At 37.3% G+C, this 24,482-nt stretch overlaps 1 protein-coding gene across 1 annotated transcript in view; it reads right to left on the bottom strand.

Annotated features, from left to right (window-relative positions):
* The window catches only part of CALCR (calcitonin receptor), a gene marked incomplete at its 3' end in the record, with an annotated part of 161,335 nt that overhangs the window by 79,094 nt on the left and 57,759 nt on the right, over positions 1-24,482 (bottom strand). The window contains exons 2-4 of the mRNA XM_081931980.1: positions 19,159-19,243; positions 8,787-8,934; positions 3,446-3,556 (exon numbers count right to left, since the gene is read on the bottom strand). Coding sequence (XP_081788106.1) covers positions 3,446-3,556; positions 8,787-8,934; positions 19,159-19,206 — 307 coding nt within the window. The 5' untranslated portion in view covers positions 19,207-19,243. The remainder of the gene's footprint in view (positions 1-3,445; positions 3,557-8,786; positions 8,935-19,158; positions 19,244-24,482) is intronic.

The raw sequence follows: 24,482 nt of genomic DNA, 5'->3' as shown, positions 1-24,482 counted from the left end.
ATAAGAAAGTAGAAATAAAACACACGATGGTTTTAAAGGTATACTGTAAATGACTTAAAATGAAGGACTTTTTCATATAACCATGTTATAATGAAATCTTGCATCTGTAATTGGCAGAAAAAGTATGTCAATATAAATTGTTCCACCTTAAAAATTCAGGCTGAGAAATGATGTTTTACTTACAGATATGATACGGGTCAGTAAAATATTCTCATAGGAGCTGAAGGTTTTTTTTAACGCACATTTTATTTATTGTCTAATAAATCAAACAGCAAACTCCTTGCAAAACCCCAACTCACCAAAGGCACCCCTTTTATCATTAGCACCCAAATTCTTCAGAGAACAATAACCCACTTTTTATAATCCAAGAGGCTAGCCTTAGGTGTTTTGAGAGAATAGGAGCAGTCAGTGAGGAGCACTTTATCTTTTTCCCAGCCCTCATTTCCACAAATAAGGAAGAGGGCAGAGTCAGACTCTAAGCCAAGCTAACGAATCTTTCGGAGCCTTTTCTTGCTACAGTACATGCTTACGCATCTAGCAATTTGTAACTACTGCTAAAACGACTAATAACAGGAGTATCAAACTCGCATTGTCCCATTGTTTTCACGTGATGTATTGTGACTTCCCCCCTTCACTAAAATAGGGGAGGGTATGGCCAGCATGTGACACATCTGGCCCATGGCCATGAGTCTGACACCCCTGACCTGTGGGAAAGTCTATCCAGGTAAAACAGAAGTTAATGCATAAGCAAACAGATGAAGGAGCTATGCTAATTAAGAAAAGAAAAAGAAAAAAACACATACACGGAGAAAATAGTGTGTATAGTAAAACTGTAATATCGCATAGTCATGGATTATATTCTTCAATATATAAAAGAAGTAACAGAAACATTTATTTAATCAAACTTGGTTTTTAGTGAATTTTGTTGTTGTTGTTTAGTCACTAAGTCACGTCCAACATCATGGACCACAGCATGCCTGTTCTCCACTGTCTCCCTGAGTCTGCCCAACTCATTGTCTTGATGACACTATTTAACTATCTTATCCTGTGATCTCCTTCTCCTGTTACCATCTATCTTTCTCAACATCTTTTCCAATACGTCCTCTCTTTTCATTTGGTGGCTAAAGTATTTGAGATTCAGCTTTAGTTAATCAAGTGCAACAAAATAAGGAATTATTAACAAAAAGAAAATCTAAAAACGTTTTTTTACAGATTTAAGGACCTAGGAAAATGCCAGACGCACAAATAGATATCCTGCAATGGGACACAATATGAAGTTTTTTCTTGGTGCAATAAGTACAACAAAAAGTAATGTGACAATACAGCAAGCCAAATTTTACAGTGATCAAAATGAGATGCGGCAAAATTTGGACTTTGCTTATTTCTTCCATTTCTTCTTCTGGCACAGCCGCATGGAAGGTTTTGAACATGCATGCTTGGCTTCTGTCTGAACACTTTTGTTTTGTTTGAATTTGGCAGAAGATTCAGAAATATTTCTGTTTTTGATTAATTTCTGCTTGCCAATTTATTTGAATTATTTATGGCATTTTTATGCTAATGTCAACAGCAGAAATATTATCTAAGTCATTTTGAAAACAGTCACAACAAAGCATAGTGATGATTAGTCTCAACAAGGCCAGAATTGCAGACATGCAACCCATATGTGTCTTGTCAAGTGGCAGGAAGTGATTATTAGCTACTAGTCCTTTCAGCATGTATTTGGAACAAAATAAACAGATGGCCCAGCTCTGGTATGGGAAGCTGGAGCTAATCCTACTAGACTTATTCTATTCAACTGAAGTTAATGAACTGTGGCCTAAGATTGCCAGCAATCATTTGCTTACTTTAAGTATCCTTAGAACACGCTGTTCCATTGCATAAAGTGCTATTACAAAAACAGAGAGAGAATCAGAAGTGCATATACTTCAATAGGTACCTGAATGTGCAAAAAAAAAACAAACTATTGAAACATAGATTCTTCAGTTAGTCACATACTGCTTATTCCTTCTGATAAGCACAATATATTTTTAATAGTGTAGTTCACTGAACAAGCTACAAATTAAGAAATAAAAACATGTCTTTCAAGTTAATATGCCCATTCACACAATATTCAACTAATCATGATATGGTTTAGCACAATACAGAAATCTATCATTGGAAAAAAAATACAAATGTGGATTGGCTCTATTGGGGTCTTAGATTCAAGACATTATTAATTCTGAAAGCAATCCCTTGGCAGAAAACTTTCACTCCTATTCTGTAACTGTGGAAATCCTATTTTCTTTTGAATTTGATCAACTTTATTCCACCTTCTAGCCATCTCTCAACTGATATTTCAAATGGTATCAGTGCAAACGTAAACATTTCCTATCTATACTCATATAACAGGATACAATTTTTCTGTAGTAGAAAACAGCAGTCAACTAAACACACATTTATAGCTATTCCTGCACAAGAACTACAGAATGGTAGATTGTGCAAAAATGTCTCCCTTTAATAATTTATTTGATGGTTCAATTGATTAATATTTGGTGAAGATATAGACAGAATACATATATATTGCTATGAATGTTTTAGGAAAAGTAAAAATTTGACTTCATAAACTGTAGTGGTGTTTTCAAGGTGTGGTTTTGAAAAGATACAATGGAATACACAACGGTGCAACTGAAACGTGATAGTATATATACAATAGGTAGAATATCAGTCACACTATTGTGGCTTTGACAATATTGATTGCATTGATGATATCCCTATAAAGTATTATGAGTTTGAGAATTATGTTGCTACATATTATACAGCAGCCTTTGATAATAAAATATTTAAAACACTAGGAATGAGATTCATGTCACACAAATGAACCAGTTTTAGTAACTGCTATTTAATTCCCTAGCAATAGAATTATGATAAAAATGACTGACATGAAAAATAAACAATGCCATTTTCTGGATTGTCAATAGTCAATATGGCAAACAATAAGAGGATTTAAAGCAAAACATTCTGAACATTCAGTGCAGGTGTGAATAGAACGCAGTAATGCTATAAATAAAGCTATTTATCCTGTTAATTTTAATTTTAAACAGAAATGACTACTTGATTTTCCTACTGTAATATTTGCATTGGGGGGGGGGAACCAGGTTATTTTTCTGTTTGTGGATTGGATTATAATTTATCTGTAAACTTTCTGTTCTGTGCATTTTTGTCCCATATAGGAGTATTTGCAAGTAATTTTCTCACATGCTAATGCATGTATTTTTTAAATGAGGGAATTTGCATCAAAAGCTTGGAGAAATCAGAAAAAATCATAGAAATTAAACTGTTCCAGCATATGTACAGTAACTAGTTCTGGACATGTGAATGCAAGCCAACTGTACTTTTAATGTTGATAAAATTTATCCTTTCATTTCCATATTCTATCAATTGGCTGAAAGTAACAAAGGCACTATACCAGTTGGATCAAAATCTTGAAAATAATCGGGACAATTCTGGTCAGCATATTCTCCAGCTGGTGTATCATCCCAACACAGCCATCCATCCCAGGTCCGGTTACAGTACAAACCTAGAAATTTGAAAGCAATAAAGCTTGATAGTTTCAGGGAAAATATACTGGCCTTTTTTTCTAAGGTCAGAGTAATGTCTATCATGTTTATGAAAACGCCTAGCATTTTTGTTGTTTTTGCGTTAAAAGACAAAGACCCCTTTGAATTGAAGTTGACTCCTGATTACTATATCTGCAATTTAACTGGCAACAATAAAGAAGTAGTTTCCCACTGTCTTTTGACATGTTATTTTCAATCTTGCAGAATGGCCTACCATACGGGATATTGCATTATCTCCCATCGATTTGTTATTTGGTTCAACTTGACTTAGTTTTTCAAAGCTGCCAAGTTCACCAGGTTTTGTCACCTGTGCTGGATAACATATTTATTATTAATTATTAGAGGTTACTTCACATTACATAATAGAGTGAATTAAATGAGATCCATCAGAATTTAAGCCAACATTGACATAGTTATGTGGTCCCTTAAGTGTATACTCTAATAGGGATCACTGATAATAATTCCATGAGCTTGTTTCTCTTCATCATTACAACTTGTTTATATAACAATTTCTTAGGCACCTAGATTCGCCTTTAGCAAGATGGATGGCATACAGGTTAGATGAATAAAAATATATTTTTTTTTGTTATGCTGTAAGGTTCCTGGCAGCTGACTTAAATAAAAGTTCCATTTTGAAGCTTTGTTTAACATAATTTATTGTAAATAATAGAGTTAGAAGAGGGATAGGATTACAAGATTTTCAGCAACTGAATTACAGAATTACTTCAAAACATTATCAGCTTTTTCCTAACAGAAGTAATGTGAACTGGAGAACAGCTGGTTCTTTCCCCCTATTATGGAGAATTTGCAGGTGGCAGTTTATAATACTTCTGAATCTCTCTCTGTCTATGAGCATGTCATTATTATCTGCTAACAACAGCAGTAGTAGAAAGATTCAGAGCAGGTTGCTTGCAATATGGCAAAAACTAAGATATTTGAGTAAATAGGGACAGTGGCAATGAAGGGACAAGATTATTTAGGCAGGATGGTATTCTTGAGTGTCAGGGCCACCAAAATCTGGATCTGACAGTATAATTATGTTACTTAAACCTGGCAATAAATCAATGAAATGGGAAAGTCATCTTTGAAAGTTTTGTGGCTAAATGATATTAGAACCCAAAACACATGGTAAAAATTGTTAAATATATCTAAAGTGCTTGGCTACCTCTGGAGCAGTTGCTACCTAAAAGAAAATACTACTGATTTGTTAGGCAACATGAAAATAGCTCCCAGGTGCATTTTCCTCATGATGGGAGGTCCAAGTGTTTCAATGTGGGTGGATGTTCTTTTGTTAGAAACACAAAAGTTAAAATGTTCAGTTTTTTGTCTGATTAATATTAACCTCAGCACTCCATTAGTACAATCCTATTTCTTTTTTAGATACAGCACATTTTCTTCCAGACTTTGTACGGATAAAAGAACCTTATCATGGAATTAGTGGAAAAGATTCAGAAAAGAACAAAAATGCAACCAAAATATATTTCTGAAAGACAGCACAGTCAGTTATGAGGGAGGCTTAGTTTTTAATTTTGGAAAGATCTGTCATTTTATGAAATGAAAAACATTTGTATTTTCCAATACAATACAGAAACTTTTTCACCCAGGGGAAATAAAACAAGTTCCTCCACCTACACTTCAGATTATTTTTGAAAAAAAAAGAAGAATAAAAACTAATTTTATTTCTGCACAATATGTACTTTCAATCTGCTTATTTGTTACACCCAATTATTTGTTGCATCATTAAGACAATCTTTTTTCCTTTTTACCACATATGTCTTTTCAGTTCTGTATTATGCAACCTTACCAATGATATTTTTTTCATTTAACAAAGATATTATTTATTCTCTGTTCCCTCTACTGAAGAAGATAGCATTTTGAGAGCTAAAAAGACCCCTGCTCTAGGTGCCACAATATTTTGAATGGCATGCAATCAAGTTAAATGATAGAAGGATTAAAACCAAAGATGTTTCACGATGTAGTGGATTTCTCTTGGATATGTTCTACCTAAGGAGAAAAACCAACAAACTCTTTTATAGATATTTGTTAGAGTACTTTACTTAAAATATTATATCAAGAACAACTCTCTAATATCTATTATTAGATATCTAATACTTGTGCTTTAGGAGAATGAAATCAAATTCCAAAGCGTTTAAAAAATATTATATGAAAGTAAACTCCATGTTATGAGGACTTTGGTGACAATAGCAGTATTATGTGTTTAGATCTGCTCAACATTAAAGATGATATTGAAATAAAGATCTCAAACCCAAGTTTCCTAGTCTGCTTGCCTCTAGATATTTCATACAATATGCACTAATTATATAAAAATGGTAAAAATAAATGTGCCTTTCTTGGTACTATGCTTACCAAAGATAAGAAAAAAAGAACTTTTAAGACATTCAAATGTTGGCAGATTGATGTGGGCTTTATGTGGTTCACTGTGAAAAAATAATGTTTGTCAAAAGAAAAAAAGTGGCTGTGCATTGCAACATAATTCTACCAACTTTGCTATATGGAAGTCAAATTTAGTCTTGTCAGAAGAAATGTGAAATATAAATGCTATGAAAATGAGCTATGTAATAAAACAACGAGGCAAACAAGAAGAATAGGTTTAAGAATTAATGAGGAATGATTATTGATTGAATATAAAAGTAAATGAAGAACAGAGGAAGCAAGTATATAAAAGTTGTTACGTCATATACAAAGAACATAAATGAGGACTGAATCACAAAACACATAGTTAGCAGTTAATATAGTTAAAGAAACCATCAGTGCTGGATGAAATTGATAAGATCAGGGGAAAAACTTATATGTATAAATTTATGTACAGAGTTGGGAAAAGCAAAACTTTTTTATGATATAGCAATATAGAGAGGTTGGTGAATTAAATTAATCAATGTTCTATTTAGCTATTTTCATTAATTATCTTTTTCTTGTTGCAATTTGTTTGGCTTAGTATTTCTTACTCCTTTTTTGCCCTGGTATAATTTCCTTATCCCAGGAAGAAAATGGTTATGTATATATAAGTATGCCTGTAAATAATTTGAAATCTAGGTAGTCTTTGACTAACAACAGTTTATTTAGTGATTATTTGAAGATACAACGCCACTTTAAAAAGTGACATGACCATTTTTTACACTTATAATTTCACATTGCAGCATCCCCTTGATCATGTGATTTACATTCAGATGATTAATGATTAGTTCATATTTATGATGATTGTAATGTCCTGGGTTCATGTAATCATCTTTTGTGACCTTCTGATAAGAAAAGTCAATGGGAAAGCCAGTTTCACATAACAACCGTGTTCTATTTTAACAACTGCAATGATTCACTTAACAAATGTGGGGAAAAAGTCATAAAATGGGGCAAAATCTAGTTAACAAATTTTTCACTCAGCAACATAAATGTTAGTTTCAATTTTGGTCGTAAATCCAGGACTACCTGTAGTAGGCTCTATTGAAACACATTACGCTACATTCTCTTTAAAAGTGCTTCTTCCTGCTTTGTGTTTATCAAAGCAAGCAAATTACACTTATGGCAAATCATGCTAAGTTTCTCCGAGTACCTTGTGACGGGAGTGTTTTTCTCAGGAGGTGACAACTGTATACAAGCTATATGTTGAATGATCTTTCTGTTCTCCTATTTAGTGTTTACTGATTTTCAGGAATCAATGAATAATCAGGACAAACACTAGAATCTTTCAGCAAAGCTCCAGAATGGCTTTTTTGAAAAGTGAAAACCAAAATGAAGAATAGCTCCACATAGCTCTTGATTAAAGTAATATATATTCAACCAATGACTTTCCTTGAAGTCAAATATTTTATTACAGTTATTTATATCTAGTACTCATTAATCTCTTTGATGGTTCTGCCTCTTTTATTCAGCATGATATGGCACCAAGTGGCATCTCTCTTTTTAAAAGCTAGCACTTTAAAACCACTTAGCCACTTAAATATTCAGCCAGATGAGCTGCTTCATTATACTCCAGAGATAAGGGTACAAAGAATCTCTGTGGATTCAGCATAAATGTAATATTCTTTTCTTAATTGGTCTCGATTCCCTACTGAGGGCAGGAATCTTAATTACCAAAATCTATTCTTTAACTTCTCTTTTTCTTTGATAGAAGAGAGCAAGAATATATTTAGGTGTAAATAATGAAATGAAGTCATCAATTAAATAAAACAGGTTTTATTCATATGGTATATTCATCAGTAGTTAAGTATGGTATTTCAGTAGAGATCATTTTCTGTATTTATTAAAATGATAGGGTTGGGTTTGGACATGCTAGATGGCGAACCTATGGCACGCGTGCCACAAGTGGCACGTGGAGCCATTTGTCAGGGCATGCGAGGCACTGCCCTGTCAGCTGGCCAACGTGCATGCGCGCGCTGGCCAACTGAGTTCACCTTTTTAAAAGCTATTATTCGCCTTCCCCAGGCTCTGAAGGCGTCAGGGAAGCGTCCCAACGGTCCCTGAAGCCTTTGGAACGCTTAAAAACAGAATTTGCCTGTTAGAAGGTCGCAAAAAGTGATCACATGACCCTGAGAAACTACAATCGTCATACATATGAGGCAGTTGTCAAGCAGCTGAATTTTTCATCCCGTGACCATGGGGACATGGCAATTGTCATAAGTGTGAAAAATGGTCATACATCACTTTTTCCCAGTGCCATTGCAGCTTTGAACAGTCACTAAACAAACTGTTGTAAGTCGAGGACTATCTGTGTCCGTTTTGTCTATGGAATCTTGTGATAATTCAAATCTAAATATAGGACAATAAAAAAATACTTTCACCATTGGGGATGGGGTGGGGTGGGGTGGGGAGAAAGGCCAGTATAGTTTAGAAATATGAACACCAAATCAGTTGTAAAAAAAAGTTGCCCCTGCAGAATGTATTCAACACACCTTCGAAATGAATAACTTTTCTGCTTAAAGAAATGCTATTCATAATCTAATTAGATTCATAATCTAATGTTGCCCTTGACACTTTCACTATTTATAAAACTTTTTGAGGTTTTCAGTCTAATAGTTATTACCAGACATGTTTTCTTTATAATTATGTCACCAAATAAAGTGTTGTAACTGTTGATTTCCCCTCACTCCCTTTTTCTTTTCAGCAATCCAAAATCCAAGCACTGCTTTAAATAATAATTTCAATTTTTTTTCTTTCTCTCGTTTGTTTCTTTACCTTTTTTCTTGTAAGGAGGCGCTCTGTTCATCCTTTCATAGCACTTGAACTGTGAATCTACTATTTTCTGGTGTATCACAGAATATTCCATAGACTCTAAAGTAGGATCGACATAACTTACAGTAGTGGGGAAACTTGGAGCCATTCTCTGTATATATACATAAAAAAAATATTTGAAAGTTATATCAGGACAATTCAACAAAAACACTGAATGCAACTTCGAATGATTGTGTGCATTGATTCCCTGAGAGATCTTCTACCACATCATAAAATTATGCATAGAAAAACTCTGATGAAAACTTCATTCACTGTAGTGATCTAAGAGCTGCCTGTAATTTCTTATCTCTTCTTTTAATGACAGTAGCAAGATACAGTCATTAAAAGGTGGTTATGAATAAAGCCTTATTAGTAGACATGTTATTGTTACTGTATTCTTTGATTATGTTGTTAATGTTGGAAACAAAAGAGGGTAACCCCCCCCCCCATTATTTCAATAGTACAACTACATTTTCTTGTAGCAATGTTTCATCTATTTTATTATTAATTTCCAGTGTTATCACTACCAAGAAATACTTATCTAACCTAACTCTTTCACATTCCTACAGTATATGCAGTCTCAGGACAATGTTTTACATATTGGTACAAAGAAATTTAACACTCACAGGTCAGCTAATTGTGAGTAAGCATATTTGTGCATGTAATATAATGGAACACTGTGTATTCCCATAAATTAAAATAATATTATTTAAAGCATGAGTGGGCAGAAGAGGGATTTAGAAGTACTCCTGGGATTCTAAATAATTTTCCCGATTTCTAACCAGGACAGATAATCAAGGAGAATTTGGACAATGCTGTTAGCTATGATGTATGTATGTATGTGTGTATGTATGTATGTACGTACGTACGTACGTACGTACGTACGTACATATGTATGTATGTATGTATATGTTTTCTTAGATTTTCACGGGTATAGGTATGCAGGTCTTGGCGTATTCGGGTCTTTTCCCATGTAAGATTGAGAGTATCTTAGCAACGTTTCAACGAGGTCCCACTCGCCATCTTCAGGCTGGTGCCATTGACTTCATGCTTGTGCGAGCAAAGTGTGATTGGAGCTGCTGTCTTTCTATAAATATTGTTGGGTGTGTGTGGAGTACTGGCTTTGCTGCTATAAGCGGATTGGTTGGCTGTGTTGCACTCTGCACAGATCAACTCTGTAGCCAAGACCCTTATCTCCAGAACCAAACACCTAGCCAACAAAGACCACCTGAAAACTAAATTACACAATCTCATAGATGTATTAATTTCCAACGGATTCCAAAGAAATACAATTACCAACCTAATCCAGGAGACAACCCCCAAGAACCGAGACATAGAACAGGACAACAGCACCGCCCTCCTCCCTTACATCAAAGACACCACACATAAAATCAGCAAAATTCTCCACAAACACAATATCAAGACAGCCTTCAGCACTGACCAAAAAATAGCCAACATCTTAAGAAACCCCAAAGACAAGATACAGCTAGTAAACCAAGGAGTCTATTGAAATACCATGCAAAATCTGCCCAGCCATATACATTGGACAAACTAATAGGAAAATAAATGCACGCATCGCAGAACACAAGAACTCAGTCAGAAAAGAAGAAAAAACTTCCTCCCTCTTCCAGCACCTTAAAGCAACAGGACATGAAATTGATTTTGAAAGAATCAAATTAATCTCCAAAATTGAACACTTCAACAAGAGAATATTTATGGAAGCCATCGAAATAGATAATCACCGCCACAACATGAATAAACGTGATGATACCTCCCACCTACCAGACATCTGGAAACTAGTCTTAGTAAACAAGCGAGTCCCAGCCATGAAAACTGACACCGGACCCAGAACAACACAGGACGCAACCGCCAATCACCCTCACCAGACTCAAACCCAAACCCATCCCATAGATCAAATGCAACCACCATCCAGAAGCCAAACCATGGTGGCATCACCAACTGCTGCACCCTGCCTCCGACCCCCACACAAAGCAAACTTACACACTCCATCAGCACATGGCCAGACTGCAAACTCGGAGCCAAACCAAAGCCCGGGATGTTACACCATAGCCATGTGCTCAGGACATTACATCACAGAACTCAGGAGGTTACAACACAAAGGCTCAGCATGTTACAACAAAGCCAACCCCCCAGGAGGTTGCAGCACAGGACTCAGGATATCACTACAATAGAACTCAGGATGTCATCACACAGCCCATTACCCGTTACAACACAAAAGAACAATAGGCACACAGCCAGTACCTCAGCCACATAGGATGTTACAAAACAGCCGACTAATCTGCAAACATCAACTCCATCAACTAATCAAGATGTTATGACACAGCCAACCAATCCATTTACAGCAACAAAGCCAGCACTCCACACACCTCTACCAATATTTATAGAAAGATGGTAGCTCTGATCACGCTTTGCTCGCACAAGCACGAAGCTGAAGGCACCAGCCTGAAGATGGTGAGTGGGGCCTTGTCAAAACGTCACCAAGATACTCTCAATCTTACATGAGAAAAGACCCAAATACGCCAAGACCTGCATATATAAACAACAGAAAGAACAACATTGGACATGTTTTTATGTTAAAGTTGGAGAAATGAAATAGGCTGTTTTGATATATCAAACCAAAATAATCTATGTCAGCCTCAACTTTTTGTAACTCAGTTTTTGTTTGCATGAATTTTTCTTAGCAACAGTACATTGCCTTCTGGGATACTTTTTAAATCTTCCAATCTTATTTATAGGGCAGCTACCAATTGGATTTTTGCAGCTTTGATCAGATTGCCCTTGTCTATACACCTGAGATAATCTTCCTGCTAATTTCTCTTTAACTTTCAAGTCCACACAAAGTCAATCAAGTGCTGTTAAATACTGAGATTCCAATAGCAAAGAATAGATTTTTGGGTTTTTTTTTATGTTTCCAACAATAAGGGGTGGATTCACTCATCATGCAGGACTAATCTGAAATCAAATCACATTATGAGTTTATATTGAGCATGAACCATGCAAATCAGTGATGGCTTATGCATCAGGAATTGCCAATAATTTATTTTCATTCTACTTCAATCTGCAGAACTTATTGAATTAAAAGATATAAATAGTAGGACTGTGCCTAGCATGTGTAAGATATATGGAGGCAGAAATGAAGCCCCTCTCTTTGAATTGTTAAAGCATTTGTGCCTTTTGCAACACTGTGCTTTGCTGGCTAGGTTTATTTTCCCAATTTCCCCTTTCAAATATTATGCACAGTTTTAATATGTAGATTAATATGTTAATGTTGTTGTATCTGACCAATATTCTTCTGCATTGAAATAGAAAGGTCTTTTTAAAAAGGAAAGGTATTTTTCTGAATGCATCTGGCATTTGATACATTGCTGGATGCCTCTAGAATTTGATATGATCAAATTCTCAGACACATATATTAAAAAAAGATCCCACTGAATTCAGTAAGGGTTACTTCCAAGTAAATATGCAAACAGTTGTCCTATTAAAATACAACATATTTTTGCCTATCAGCATAAATTTCTATATACATCTTTATACTTCTAAGTACAATTTATGCAGCAGGTACATTTTTGTACCAGGTTATTACTTCGTTTTTCGATTTAGTATATTTTAGTTAAAACCTCTGGTTAAGAATGGACATGTTTCTTAACTGATTTAAGACTAAAATGATGAAGGTGTACAGCTTTGGAAAGATTAGGTAATTTTGCATTTATTTTTATATTTCCAACATCCACTTTTATTGTTCCAATTTACTGTGGAAATACAAATAAGGAAGTCTACTGGTGGCACAAAATCTTTCTACATGGGCTACTGCATGAGGCATTTGGAAATATTCTAATCTGTTCCTTTCATAAAGTATTCTGCTCATCTATAAGACACTTAATGACTTAGTAAGAAATGCCATTGTACATCTAAGCAAACACATGAAGACTTTTACAGTTCAATATCAGTTTCCTTTTCAAAGACAGCAGCAAGGAACGTCTTCATCATCATTGCACTATTTAATTTGACTTACTACTATCACATCAACAGAACAATTTTCTTGGTGTTGGAAAAATAAATTGGAACCATGTTAACTGTCATGTTCTCACTTTTACATCTACTCCATCCAACATTTATAATCTTTATACTAAGTCTAACAAAGTTGCAAGTTACGTGTTTCGGCTTCTATCAGTCAAGTATCTTGAACAGATATTTTTAACCCAACCATATGTTCATTTAGAAAGTTGATTACAGTCTGTCAGATAATAATCTCCTAGAGCAACTAACAGAGATTGAACAAGATAGAAATTACTTTTAAATGCTAAAGTCGACAGAATAGCATGCTGCATAATATAGATCACATTAAAAGATAATTGAAGAATCATAACTGAAGTCTCCTGCCACCGATTTCCTTCTACCTCTTACTGAATGTTGGACAATCAAAAGAAAGCCCTCTAAAATGGAATGACATTAGGTATTACCAGTACAATTTGAGGATTATGGCATCCAAGCTCCTACAAAAAGACTGTTTCTTATGAAATTCATTTGTTCATTTATTTATCTGGCTGCCCATCTCAAGTTCATGATAGTGGACAGCTAACAATAGTGAACATTTATGTAGAAGCAGGCACAAAAACCCCTCATATTAAAACCTTATAAACACAATTGGCAGCCAAGGTCCAAAAACCAATAGTAATTAATATAAGCACAGACTCCAGCTCTGTAAATTATTAGGTCTTATAAAAAGACACCAATCTAATCTTCAGGGAATGCTGTTCCAAAGGGCAGGTGCATGGCAGAAATGAGTGTCTTCTGGGCCCTGCCAGGTGACATGCTCTAAGTCTAAGTGATGGAATGCAGAACATGTGTCTTCTGATGAATGGGGATTAGGGTATAATCTGGTGGGACAATTAGACAAAATCCAGGAGAGGTAGACCTACAAATAACTCAAATGTTTGGCATTTTTGACCATCTATTGAGTTCCTTTCCAATGACATATGGGATAAGCAGATGCTGTTTGATGATGTTAAAGGTATCATTGCAGGATGTAAATTCCAAGTAAAGCTGCCCTTTGATGATGATTTTGCCAGTGCAAATGGTGTTCCAGTAGTGCTCCAGATGTTTTGAGATTGCACCCAATGTATCTATTACTATTGATACCTTTGCTTTGCTTTGACACAGTCATTCAACTTCTATTTACAGGTGTTTTGTGATTTTTCTCTAGTTCTTTCTCTTCTACTCTTGGCTTATCCACTATCTAGACGTTTTTGTTTTTCCGATCAACAATTTCTACATCTAGGATGTTATGTGGCAGGTGCTTATCTAAATTCTAAAGTTGCATAGTTTCTTCATTAGCTATAATTTTGTCTGTTTTTGTGTTCCTACCAGTTCTTGCTTGCAGACAAATATTTCTTTCAGATCTTCCAATGTACTATTGTTGCTAGTTTGTCATGCCATTGTTTGTAGTCAGTCTGTGAGATTTAGCAGCAGCTAATTAGGTGTCCACTGTTTCTTCAGCTTTTTTGGAAAAGTGGTATCTGCTGTCTGCTGTTGTCTTGTCTTTCCTGGCTTTGTATGCATTTGTTCTTAATGCTTGGTCTTGTCCAATTTCAATTCAATTTCAATTTATTTGTGCTTCTAGACCGCCCCCTCTCCCAGAAGGGACTCGGGGCGGTGTACAGTCCATAGAGAATATCACAAAAATACAATAAAAAATTAAATATGTACAGTTTGGAGGAGGTTAAAATGCAATTAAAAGAACTGTACAAAGCTAAATAAATATAATTTTTTTAAAAATCCCTAAAACAGACACAACAGATTAAAAAACCCTAAAATAACCAGATAATAATACATTTGCCAGGAGGGACAGTTGTAATTATGCCAGGCCTGCTAATCGGAACAGGTGAGTCTTCAATTTTTGCCGGAAGGAGCGGAGGTCAGAAGTGGTTCTAATGTCGGGGGGGAGGTCATTCCAGAGGGTTGGGCCCATCACAGAGAAGGCCCTACTCCTTGGTGTCGCCCGTTGGCATTGCCTAGTGGACGGCACCAGGAGAAGTCCCTCCCTGTGTGAGCGAATTGGCCGCAGGGATGTATGTGGGAGGATGCGATCCCGCAAGTAACTAGGTCCCGTGCCATGGAGCGCTTTAAAGATGGTAATCAGCACCTTGAAACGCACCCGAAAAACCACAGGTAGCCAGTGCAGCTCGCGCAGGAGAGGTGTTACGTGGGAGTACCTCGTACTCCCCATCACAGCCCGCGCGGCTGCGTTCTGAACCAACTGCAGTCTCCGGGCGCGTCCCAAGGGCAGCCCCATGTAGAGAGCGTTGCAGTAATCCAGGCGGGACGTCACCAGCGCATGAGTGACCGTGCGTAGGGCATCCCGGTCCAGTAGGGGGCGCAATTGGCGCACCAGGCGAACCTGGTGGAACGCCCCCCTCGCCACGGCTGCCACATGGTCATCCATTGACAGCCGGGCATCAAGGAGGATGCCCAAATTGCGCGCCCGTTCCACAGGGGGCAATTGTTCGCCCCCTATGGCCAGCGATGGAATCAGCTGGCTGAACCGAGGTGCCGGTAGCCACAGCCACTCGGTCTTGGAGGGGTTGAGTTTAAGTCTGTTGTCCCCCATCCAGACCCCGACGGCTTCCAAGCACCGGGACATCACTTCAACAGCCTCGTTGGGGTGGTTTGGGGTTGAAATATACAGCTGAGTATCATCAGCGTAGAGGTGATACTCAACCCCAAAACCACGGATGATCTCACCCAGCGGCTTCACATATGTGTTGAACAGGAGAGGAGAGAGGACCGACCCCTGTGGCACTCCACAAGTGAGTGGCCTCGGGGTCGACCTCTGTCCCCCTGTCAACACACATTGCCTCCGGTCGGAGAGGTAGGAGCCGAACCACCGCAAAACGGTACCTCCGACTCCTATCCCCTCCAACCGGCGCAATAGGATACCATGGTCGATGGTATCAAAAGCCGCCGAGAGGTCTAATAGGACCAGGATAGAGGAACAACCTCTATCTCTGGCCCTCCAGAGATCATCGACCAACGCGACCAAGGCTGTCTCTGTGCTGTGCCCGGGTCGGAAGCCGGACTGGCGTGAGTCTAGATACTCGGATTCGTCAAGGTGTTGTGGGAACTGCTGCGCCACCACATTCTCGACAACCTTCGCTAAAAACGGAAGGTTGGAGACTGGACGATAGTTAGCTAGCTCCATTGGGTCGAGTGCAGGCCTCTTAAGTAAGGGTCTCACCACCGCCTCCTTCAAGGCGGCTGGTAAGGATCCCTCACCCAATGAGGCATTCACCAGGCCCAGAAGCCAGCCTCGGGTCACCTCCCAAGATGCCAGTACCAACCAGGAGGGACACGGGTCCATTAAACATGTGGTGGGTCGCAGCCGTCCACGCAACCTATCCAAATCCTCGGGGGCAACAGAATCAAACTCCTCCCAGGATGGTCTCACAAGACTCGCTGTTGGCGGCCCGTCCGGTCCACTGAGGGGGGCCCATCCGCTCCGGATCTGAGCGTCCAGTCAGAATTAGCTCGTGTCTCTTTCTTCAACTTTGCTGCTCTTAGCTCTTGCTGGGTCATGTAGTTATGTGCATTTCCTGTGTGTGTGTGGTGTGTGTGGTGTGTGTGTGTGTGTACTAGCCATGTAATGCTTTCTCTTCCCATGTATCTCTTCTGTTTTTCAGTTTGTCTTTCTTGTAAGCCAGTTTGGTCTCTCCAGAAGTCAGTAAGCCTTCCTGAAATACTAGCTTCAGTGCATGTTCTTCACTTTCCTTCAGATATTTTTCTAATGCCCTTTTGTCTTCTTTAACTGCTGCATACTTGCAACATTCCATGTCTACCTATGCTCCATGTTAAGGAGAGTGAACTGCTTTTGCAACATTCCATGTCTACCTATGCTCCATGTTAAGGAGAGTGAACTGCTTTAGTGATCACTCAGCTCCAATGGACTCCGGGAAGTATACAATAAAATCACACTAAAACAGCTACAGCAGTTGTTCTATAGAATGAATAATCAGAAAAAGCAACAGAAGACAAAGACCTCCTCAATTAAGCTCCCGCTCACTACAAACCCATTTATTCCTGGTCTTCATAAAAGCTAGCATTTCATGAGGGAAAGGATAGAAGTAGATAACAGGCTTGTTCTACCTGGATTCTATCTTCAAGATAGTGTTTCTTTTCTCATCAACTTCAGCAAGCAGTCATGAGGATATTCTATGCAGGTGGAAGTGTAGCAGAAGGTAAGAAAACGAAGGCAGTAGCTGTCTGGACCTCTTTCTCTTTAAGGGGTCAACACACCTATTGTTTTTGTAGCAACAAGCCAGTTTGTCACCAGAATAAATATATTGTTTCTTAGATATGTCATCAAGATGTTGAATGCAAGCTTAGTCCGAGACTTAAATATGACATTTTAGAAAGAGTTATTATGTTGTAGACAAGATATTTATGTACAAAAATGTCTAAATGCCACAGCATGGTCTCAATTCAAATATTAAAATAGATTTTTAAAAATAAATGTTGACCTTTTCTATTATATATCTCATGCTGAGACATGTTATGCTGAGTTTATGTGTTGTCTGTCTGTCTGTTATCTATAGCTGTCTACCTATATTTGTCTGTCTGTCTGTCATGGCCCAATTGGAATCCAGTTCAGAGGAGAGAGTCTTGAAATCGGAACTGTCCGACGGGATGGCACATCTCCCTTGGAACGTTTGGAGAAGCCAGGGATTGAGGATGATGCTGTCCTGGGCCTCTCAGGCATTGGCGGAAGGTGTTGATCAGAGAGCTACCTGCCTGCATAGACACAGGAGAGAATCGGCTGGTGATAGTAGTGCTGATAGGAGCAGATCCCCTCTGGTGAGAAAGAGCTGCCTCCTCCACTTGATCCAAGGGCATGGACAGCAGAGCATAGGCAAGCTCAGAGAAGTGCTGCAATGCTACTCAGGAGAAGGTTGCCCCACCCCTCCTCACAAGGAACACCTGGAATGGATTGACTTAAGGAGAAGCCATGTGGAGTTAGTCTTTGCCAGAAACAATTATTTGTCTTGGCTTACACTCTTCTAGCTTTGACTCATGCTTTTTGCCTTCTGCCCTGCCTTTCCTTGAGAGTTGCCTTTTGCGTGGTACCTTTGTACCCTAAGGACTGCCTTTTGTCTTGTGTCTTGCCTTTGCCTTGTGGACTACAGTTACCTCATGGACTCACTTAGCTGGGTGGACTGGACTTGGAACCCAGGACTTTGCAGAAAACCAGGATCATTAACAAGAACTCTTTATAAAGGCTCCCCTTGAATAGATTGTAAGGCAGCAATCTCTAGTGGCTTTTAGAGCTAGGGGAACTAAAGAAAAGTCATCTTGTCTAAGCCATGCTTCAGAGCCTTCGAATGAACATTGTTTTCACATATATAACAGATATAAACACATACAAAAATGTCATTTTAACACCATTAATTGGTTGGAGTGAGCAGGAATGAATATAGTTAAATAGTTAAATTAGGTTGAAAAGATTGAGTCAAGTTATTTGATCTGATTTGATGTGAGGGAAGTCACACCTCCCCTAAAAGAATGAAATATTTTGAAAAATATTTTAAAAGACAGAATATTATATTTCCCCTAAAAGAGAAATAGAAATCTTAAGGTGGACAGACACTCAGCCTCAGCCCCAGCCCTCAGCAGATATTTGGTGTTCATTAAGAAAGACTGGGCCATCCTATCTACAAGACAAAAGACGTTCATCTCGAGGGTGATGGAATTAAGACATGACCCTCTAGATAGGATTATCCAGCAGCAGAACTCACTGCATTGCAAAATCTCCTAAGGACATTGCATCAGCAAACTTCAACCAAACTTATCTCAGAAAAACGTGACCCCACTTGGCCCCATGAGAGTCTGACAACATGTTCTTGCACAGGAACAGGAAGCTCAAGTCCAAAGTCCAAGAGAAGGTGTAAATACCCCTCATTCTAAACTCTATGTGGTCAGCTGCACCAGGACCATGTGCTTAGTGGTTCTGTTCACCATAAACCTTCTTTCCAATCAGCCTCCATGTTTCCAGTGTCTGTCTCTCGGCTTGGAACTGAACCAGATGGATATTTCCCCCAACAGATGTAAATCAAATAACTAAACAAATTATGATATCTCATTAACTTGCATGGTGCATTGAGGTGCATTTAATTAGACCAAGTGTGGTTGGACCAAGACAGCAGTAGGAACAGTGGGTTTAAAGTTGTTTACCCTGCATAATATGGTTTCTGCACTTAGAATCATGCAAACTTTGGCCTGAGTGGTTTTCAGATAAATGTTATTAGGCTTTTCTTTTTTTACTTACAATTAGTAGAATGATCAGTAAGAAATAACCACTGCTTTTTTTATCCATTGCAGGTCTTTTCTGGAGAAATATGTCTTTCCTGGCTCTAAGGGAAATTGAAAAAAAACAACAGACCCTTTTAGATTTTATTTTATACATTGTCAGTTAAAACATTTCTGTCTTCTGGTATTACATTTTAAATAATTGCACTAAACATTTATGGCATATCAAGTTTTCCCATTAGTTCTTCTTTGGAAAATTAAATATGTCAATGAAGCACGGATTATAAAATTTAATTTAAGCTAGTGCTAAAATGATTTACTGTGAAGCTCAGTGTTTCACATCATCGAAGTTTAATCAGATAGCTTCATTAATTCTTGTTTCTAGCTAAGATCACTATGTGAAATAAGGGCCCACATAAGTCCTTTAAATAAACAAACAAGCAAATACATAAATCCCCTTACTTCGCTGTTCCTAAAATGAAGACTTGCCCAGCATTGTTTTCTATAAGGTAGGTTCAAAAATTACTTTCTCCATGGGGTGAAGTTTAGATACTCTGCCAAATTATAAGAATGCATGGAAATTCTTTCGCTATAATTACAAAGTAAATCAGAACAAGAGCTAATTTTTTTATATGACCGCCTCGACAGTAAGATAAGGTTTCCTCTCTGTCCCTTTATTCCCAAGTGATATAAAAAATGGGCTGGAGCTTCCAACTGAGATATTTTAATTATCATCAAACTAAATCATTACATAGTTTGTTTAGTCTTGTTGTATTGTTTGGCCTTAGTATATTGTATGAACATGGCCATTTCATTTATTAAATGAACCAGTCATAATTAAATAAAATATGAGTGAACAATGTATGAATCCACTGTAGAACAATCAATATCCAACTAGCTTTTAAAATGTGTAACAGAATGTGTGCCTGACCTTGGGGGATGAAGAGAACAGAATGTACCTAGGAAATAAGACATGTAGAAACTCCTCATGGTGTAATGGTCAAAGAAAAAAGTTTAGGATCCAGAAGTTAAAAGTGGAGACAAGAAATTTATGTTTTCAGACATACAAGATTTAAACTTAAAATAAAGTAGAATTAGGGCATCTAGTCGTGTTTCCTATCTGACCTACCTGGGGGAGACTGACAAAATATAGGTTTTAATTTTTGATTGGGAGGTTAAGCTGAGTTGGAATCATAAAAGATTTAAACATTTATCTGAAAAAGATTGAGCTCTTCCATTCTTCCAGGTTTCACTTCTGAAGCAGAATTGAGTTCTGGATAAGTTTTCCTTAAACGCTCACAACACTGGGAGTGTTACTTTCTTGAGAAGGGACGGACAACCATAATAAACAAAGTCTTTAATCTTTTATAATTTTTTGTTTAAGTCTGGGTGGGAACTATGGTCCTTTTATGACTTGGGGACTTCAGCTCCCAGAATTCCTGAGGGAGCCATGCTAACTCAATAATTCTGGGAGTTGAAGTCCACAAATGATAAAATGACCATGGTTCACTACCTCTACTTAAATGGACCTAACACATTGTTTCTTGTTAATAATGGAATATTTTGGAGGTTAGGATAATGAAGACTTGGCTCTGCCATCAGAAGAAATTTGTTATAAATGGCAGTAAGAGCCACAACGAGAATATAACTTATTTATATGATATGATTTTATAATTTGTTAGCTTTCTATGGTATATTTATTCAAGACGTTCAAAGCAGTGTGAATGAAATTCCCTCTTCTTATTTTATCCCCATTACAAGCTGAGTATTGAGAAATTAAAAAGGTTGAACTAAAATACAAATTATGGATCTCATTCATTCAGCTTCTTTATCTGAATGATGCAGTCCTAGTCCAATACTTAATCACTACATATTATAGGTTACTGGCGTATGTTCCAAAATGATACATGTAGTTTTCAATTTGCAACCATTTATTTAGCAACTGTTCAAAGTTGCAATGGTACTGGGGAAAAAAGACGACTGATCCTCACATTTAGTGTACAACTTCACAACATCCTCGTGGTCATATGATCAAAAGTCAGATGCTTGGTAACGAGCATATATTTACAATGTTGTCTTGGAATCATGTGATCATTATTTGTGACCCTCCCAACTGGATTCTGGATTTGTGGCAATTTGCTTACTTAGGTAGGACTGTCTTGATTTAATTTTGCCTCCATATTTCTAAGGTAGGGAATTTAAAAGTTCAATAGTTTTGGGAAGACTATAGTTTAATGGCTAAATCCTGGCAACTAGATAGAATTCTTATATTGAAAAAAAAATACTTTGGATCAGATATCAAATATTTATTTTCCTAATATGAGAGATGGCAAGAAAAAAAATTAGAAAAAACATTCTCATGCCTGGGTAGGAGCATCCTTCTGCTTAGATTTTTTAAAATGTACTAATTTAGAATATCATATTATAATTTAAAGCAATTTAACAGATGCAGATATTTTTCTGCAATGATTTGTACATATATTTTAAATTGAATAGTTTATTTTAATCTTTGGATACTATATATTTTCTTGCCTGCACAGTTCAAAATTTAATAGACTATTCTTGTTAGAAGCAGTAAGAAATGCTTAATTGCATATTTAGTAAAGTGATGGTTTGAGCCTAACTGACAGGGATAATTGATGTTGTCATTTTAGAACAAAAATGTAAGAAAAGCATATTTAAATTCCTAGAGGCTGTGAATAAAAAAGTTAGACCTCTGATACATTACTCCCAATGGATTTTTCCCCCTTCTATCTTAACTGAAAGATGGGAAAGAAGCCAGAGAAACGGTATCAAAGTATTTCCTTTAGATACTAAACTATTTCCTTTAGAGGGTTTCTCACAGACTTAATTAATATTGATTGATTTATAATGTGCCCTCAAGTCATTGTTGATTCTTAGGATCGACATCCACATATACATTTGGCAAGATACTCTGTCCTCAATATGTCCCTTCACATTTTCTTTTAATGGTACCCCTCTTGTTGCTTCTGTCTGGGCAGTCTGCTTCCGAAGAAATTTCTTAGGTTATTTTCATCCTCTTACACCGTTTTTTTTAAAAACAAATATTAAATTCTTAAAGTAAGAAAAATGAAAACTAAAGGAAACAAATACTTGCACAAAACAGAGAAAAAAGAACGTGCCAGAATTCGGTGACAACAATATTTATAGATTATTTTAAAACTGAATGTTATATAATATAAGAGTTGGATGTAAAAAACATTTTTTTGTATGTGCTGGGAAAAAAAATCAGAAGTCTTTTTTGTATGTCTGTTTCTCTTAATATATATTTTATTTTATTGCACCTCTTACATTAATATCTGCTTTCTGCCTGTTTTCTCACTTGCTTTCCACCTGTTTGATCTATTGTTTTTAGCGATTTAGAAATGGGCTTGTGCCTCCTAATTTTGATTCACTGCACTACAGAGAAAAAAAATTCTCCTGCACACATTCCAAAGTTATATATCATATAGGAATGAAAAGAAAAAATAAACTCCCAGTGCCTAATCTAGTATTTTGCCATCTTTTGTACATTGGGTAAAATACACGGTGTTAGTCTCAGTGTCCATTAATCATGGAAGGTGCAGGAACAACAATGAATTATGTGTATAGTTTACAAAAGATCTATATTTACTGCCAGGATAAATCAGACCAGTTATATACACAATAGCAGCTGAGAGCATGGGTTCAATATACAAGGCATGTCTGATCCAATCCCACAAATTTACAGTTTATATACAGCAGTAGTTACAACGCATACTTTGTGTGGCTTCTGTTCTCTAAAATAGGATTCTCATAGCATTTATTCGATGTTCATAGCATTGCTTTGGCTATTTTTACTCAACTTTTAATAAACATGTCTTCCTTGTCATTGCTCAAAACCAGTTAAATGGTACAGTCCCTATCCCAAAGATTGGCAGTTCAATATGGACATATCCAAGATATGGTTTTTAAATAAGTGAAATTCTCATAAGATCACCAAACTTTTCAAGATAAAATAAGAATAGAATAAAAGCAGAGTTGGAAGGGACCTTGGAGACTTCTAGTCCAACCCGCTGCTTGACCAAGAGACCTATACCATTTTAGACAAATAGTTGCCTGCATCTTTTTGAAAGCCTAAAGTAATGGAGCACCAAAAGTTCTGAAGGCTGTTCCATTGGTTGAATTCTCTCACCATTAGGAATTGTCTTCTTAGTTCTAGGTTACTTCTCTCCTTGGTTAGTTTTCCTCTATTGTTTTTAGCCTTGCCTTCTGGTGCTTTGGAAAATAGTTTCAGCCCATCTTTGTAGGAGTCCCTGAAATATTCTGCTCTGCTATTTAACTCTGCTATCATGTCTCTTGTAGTCCTTCTTTTCATTAGTCTAGACCAGAGTTTCTCAACCTTGCCAACTTGAAGATGTCAGGACTTCAACTCCCAGAATTCCCTAGCCAGCTGGCTGGGGAATTCTGGGAGTTGAAGTCCAGACATCTTCAAGTTGCCAAGGTTGAGAAACACTGGTCTAGACACACCCAATTCCTCCAAAAAAGTTGTTGAGTTCTGCAACATTTTAATTTCTAAAAATGTCTCTAAGTCTTCAAACATGATAGACAAATTTCTTCCAATTTTTATAGAAGAAGATGTCAAAAACTCTATTCTCCTTTTACACTGTTTTTTTTTTAAATTTCAAAGCAGAGTTGAACTCTTTCAAGGGCTTTTGAAAGACAGGAATGCCTCCTGACAGCTTTCAGACAAAGAAAATATTTGAAAGTTGGCATGTGGCCAGTCAAGAACGCACGAGAAGATCATTTTGTAACACAGATTTTGATTCAAAGATTTTTTAAAACAATAAGCATTAATTAATATTAACTGATGCAAGTTTTATAAACATTCATTCTGCTGTATAAGACTATTTTATAATATGATGATATATAAAGATAATAATAAATAGAAAATAAAATAAAAGTTTGTCACTTTGGGCAATTCATTTAATAATTTATTTCCATTTCTAAGTCTTCCAACGGTCGTAGGAAGGGGTGGATGCGAGGACAGAAGAAGATCTTGTAGTCGGTTGGGAGACCGTGGGCGCTGGATACGCCCGGTCGTTTGTACCAACCCTCGCATTCTAGGTGGTCAGGGTTTACAGAACCAGGGCATGAGGCTGATGTTGTGTAACGCAAGGTCCGTGGTTAATAAGGCCCCCCTCATTTATGATCTGGTTTCTGAGGGAGAGCCGGACCTTGCAGGGATCACGGAAACCTGGTTGGGCCACGAGGGGGGCTTACCCCTTGTGGAAATGTGCCCACCAGGATACCGTGTATTCCATCAGCCTCGTGCCCGGGGTAAGGGTGGTGGGGTAGCGGTAA

The sequence above is a fragment of the Natrix helvetica genome (assembly GCF_964273705.1).
Source record: "Natrix helvetica genome assembly, chromosome: Z".
NCBI lineage: Eukaryota > Metazoa > Chordata > Lepidosauria > Squamata > Natricidae > Natrix > Natrix helvetica.
Note: the sequence above shows the minus strand (reverse complement) of the source record. Positions and strands in the feature narration are given on the sequence as shown.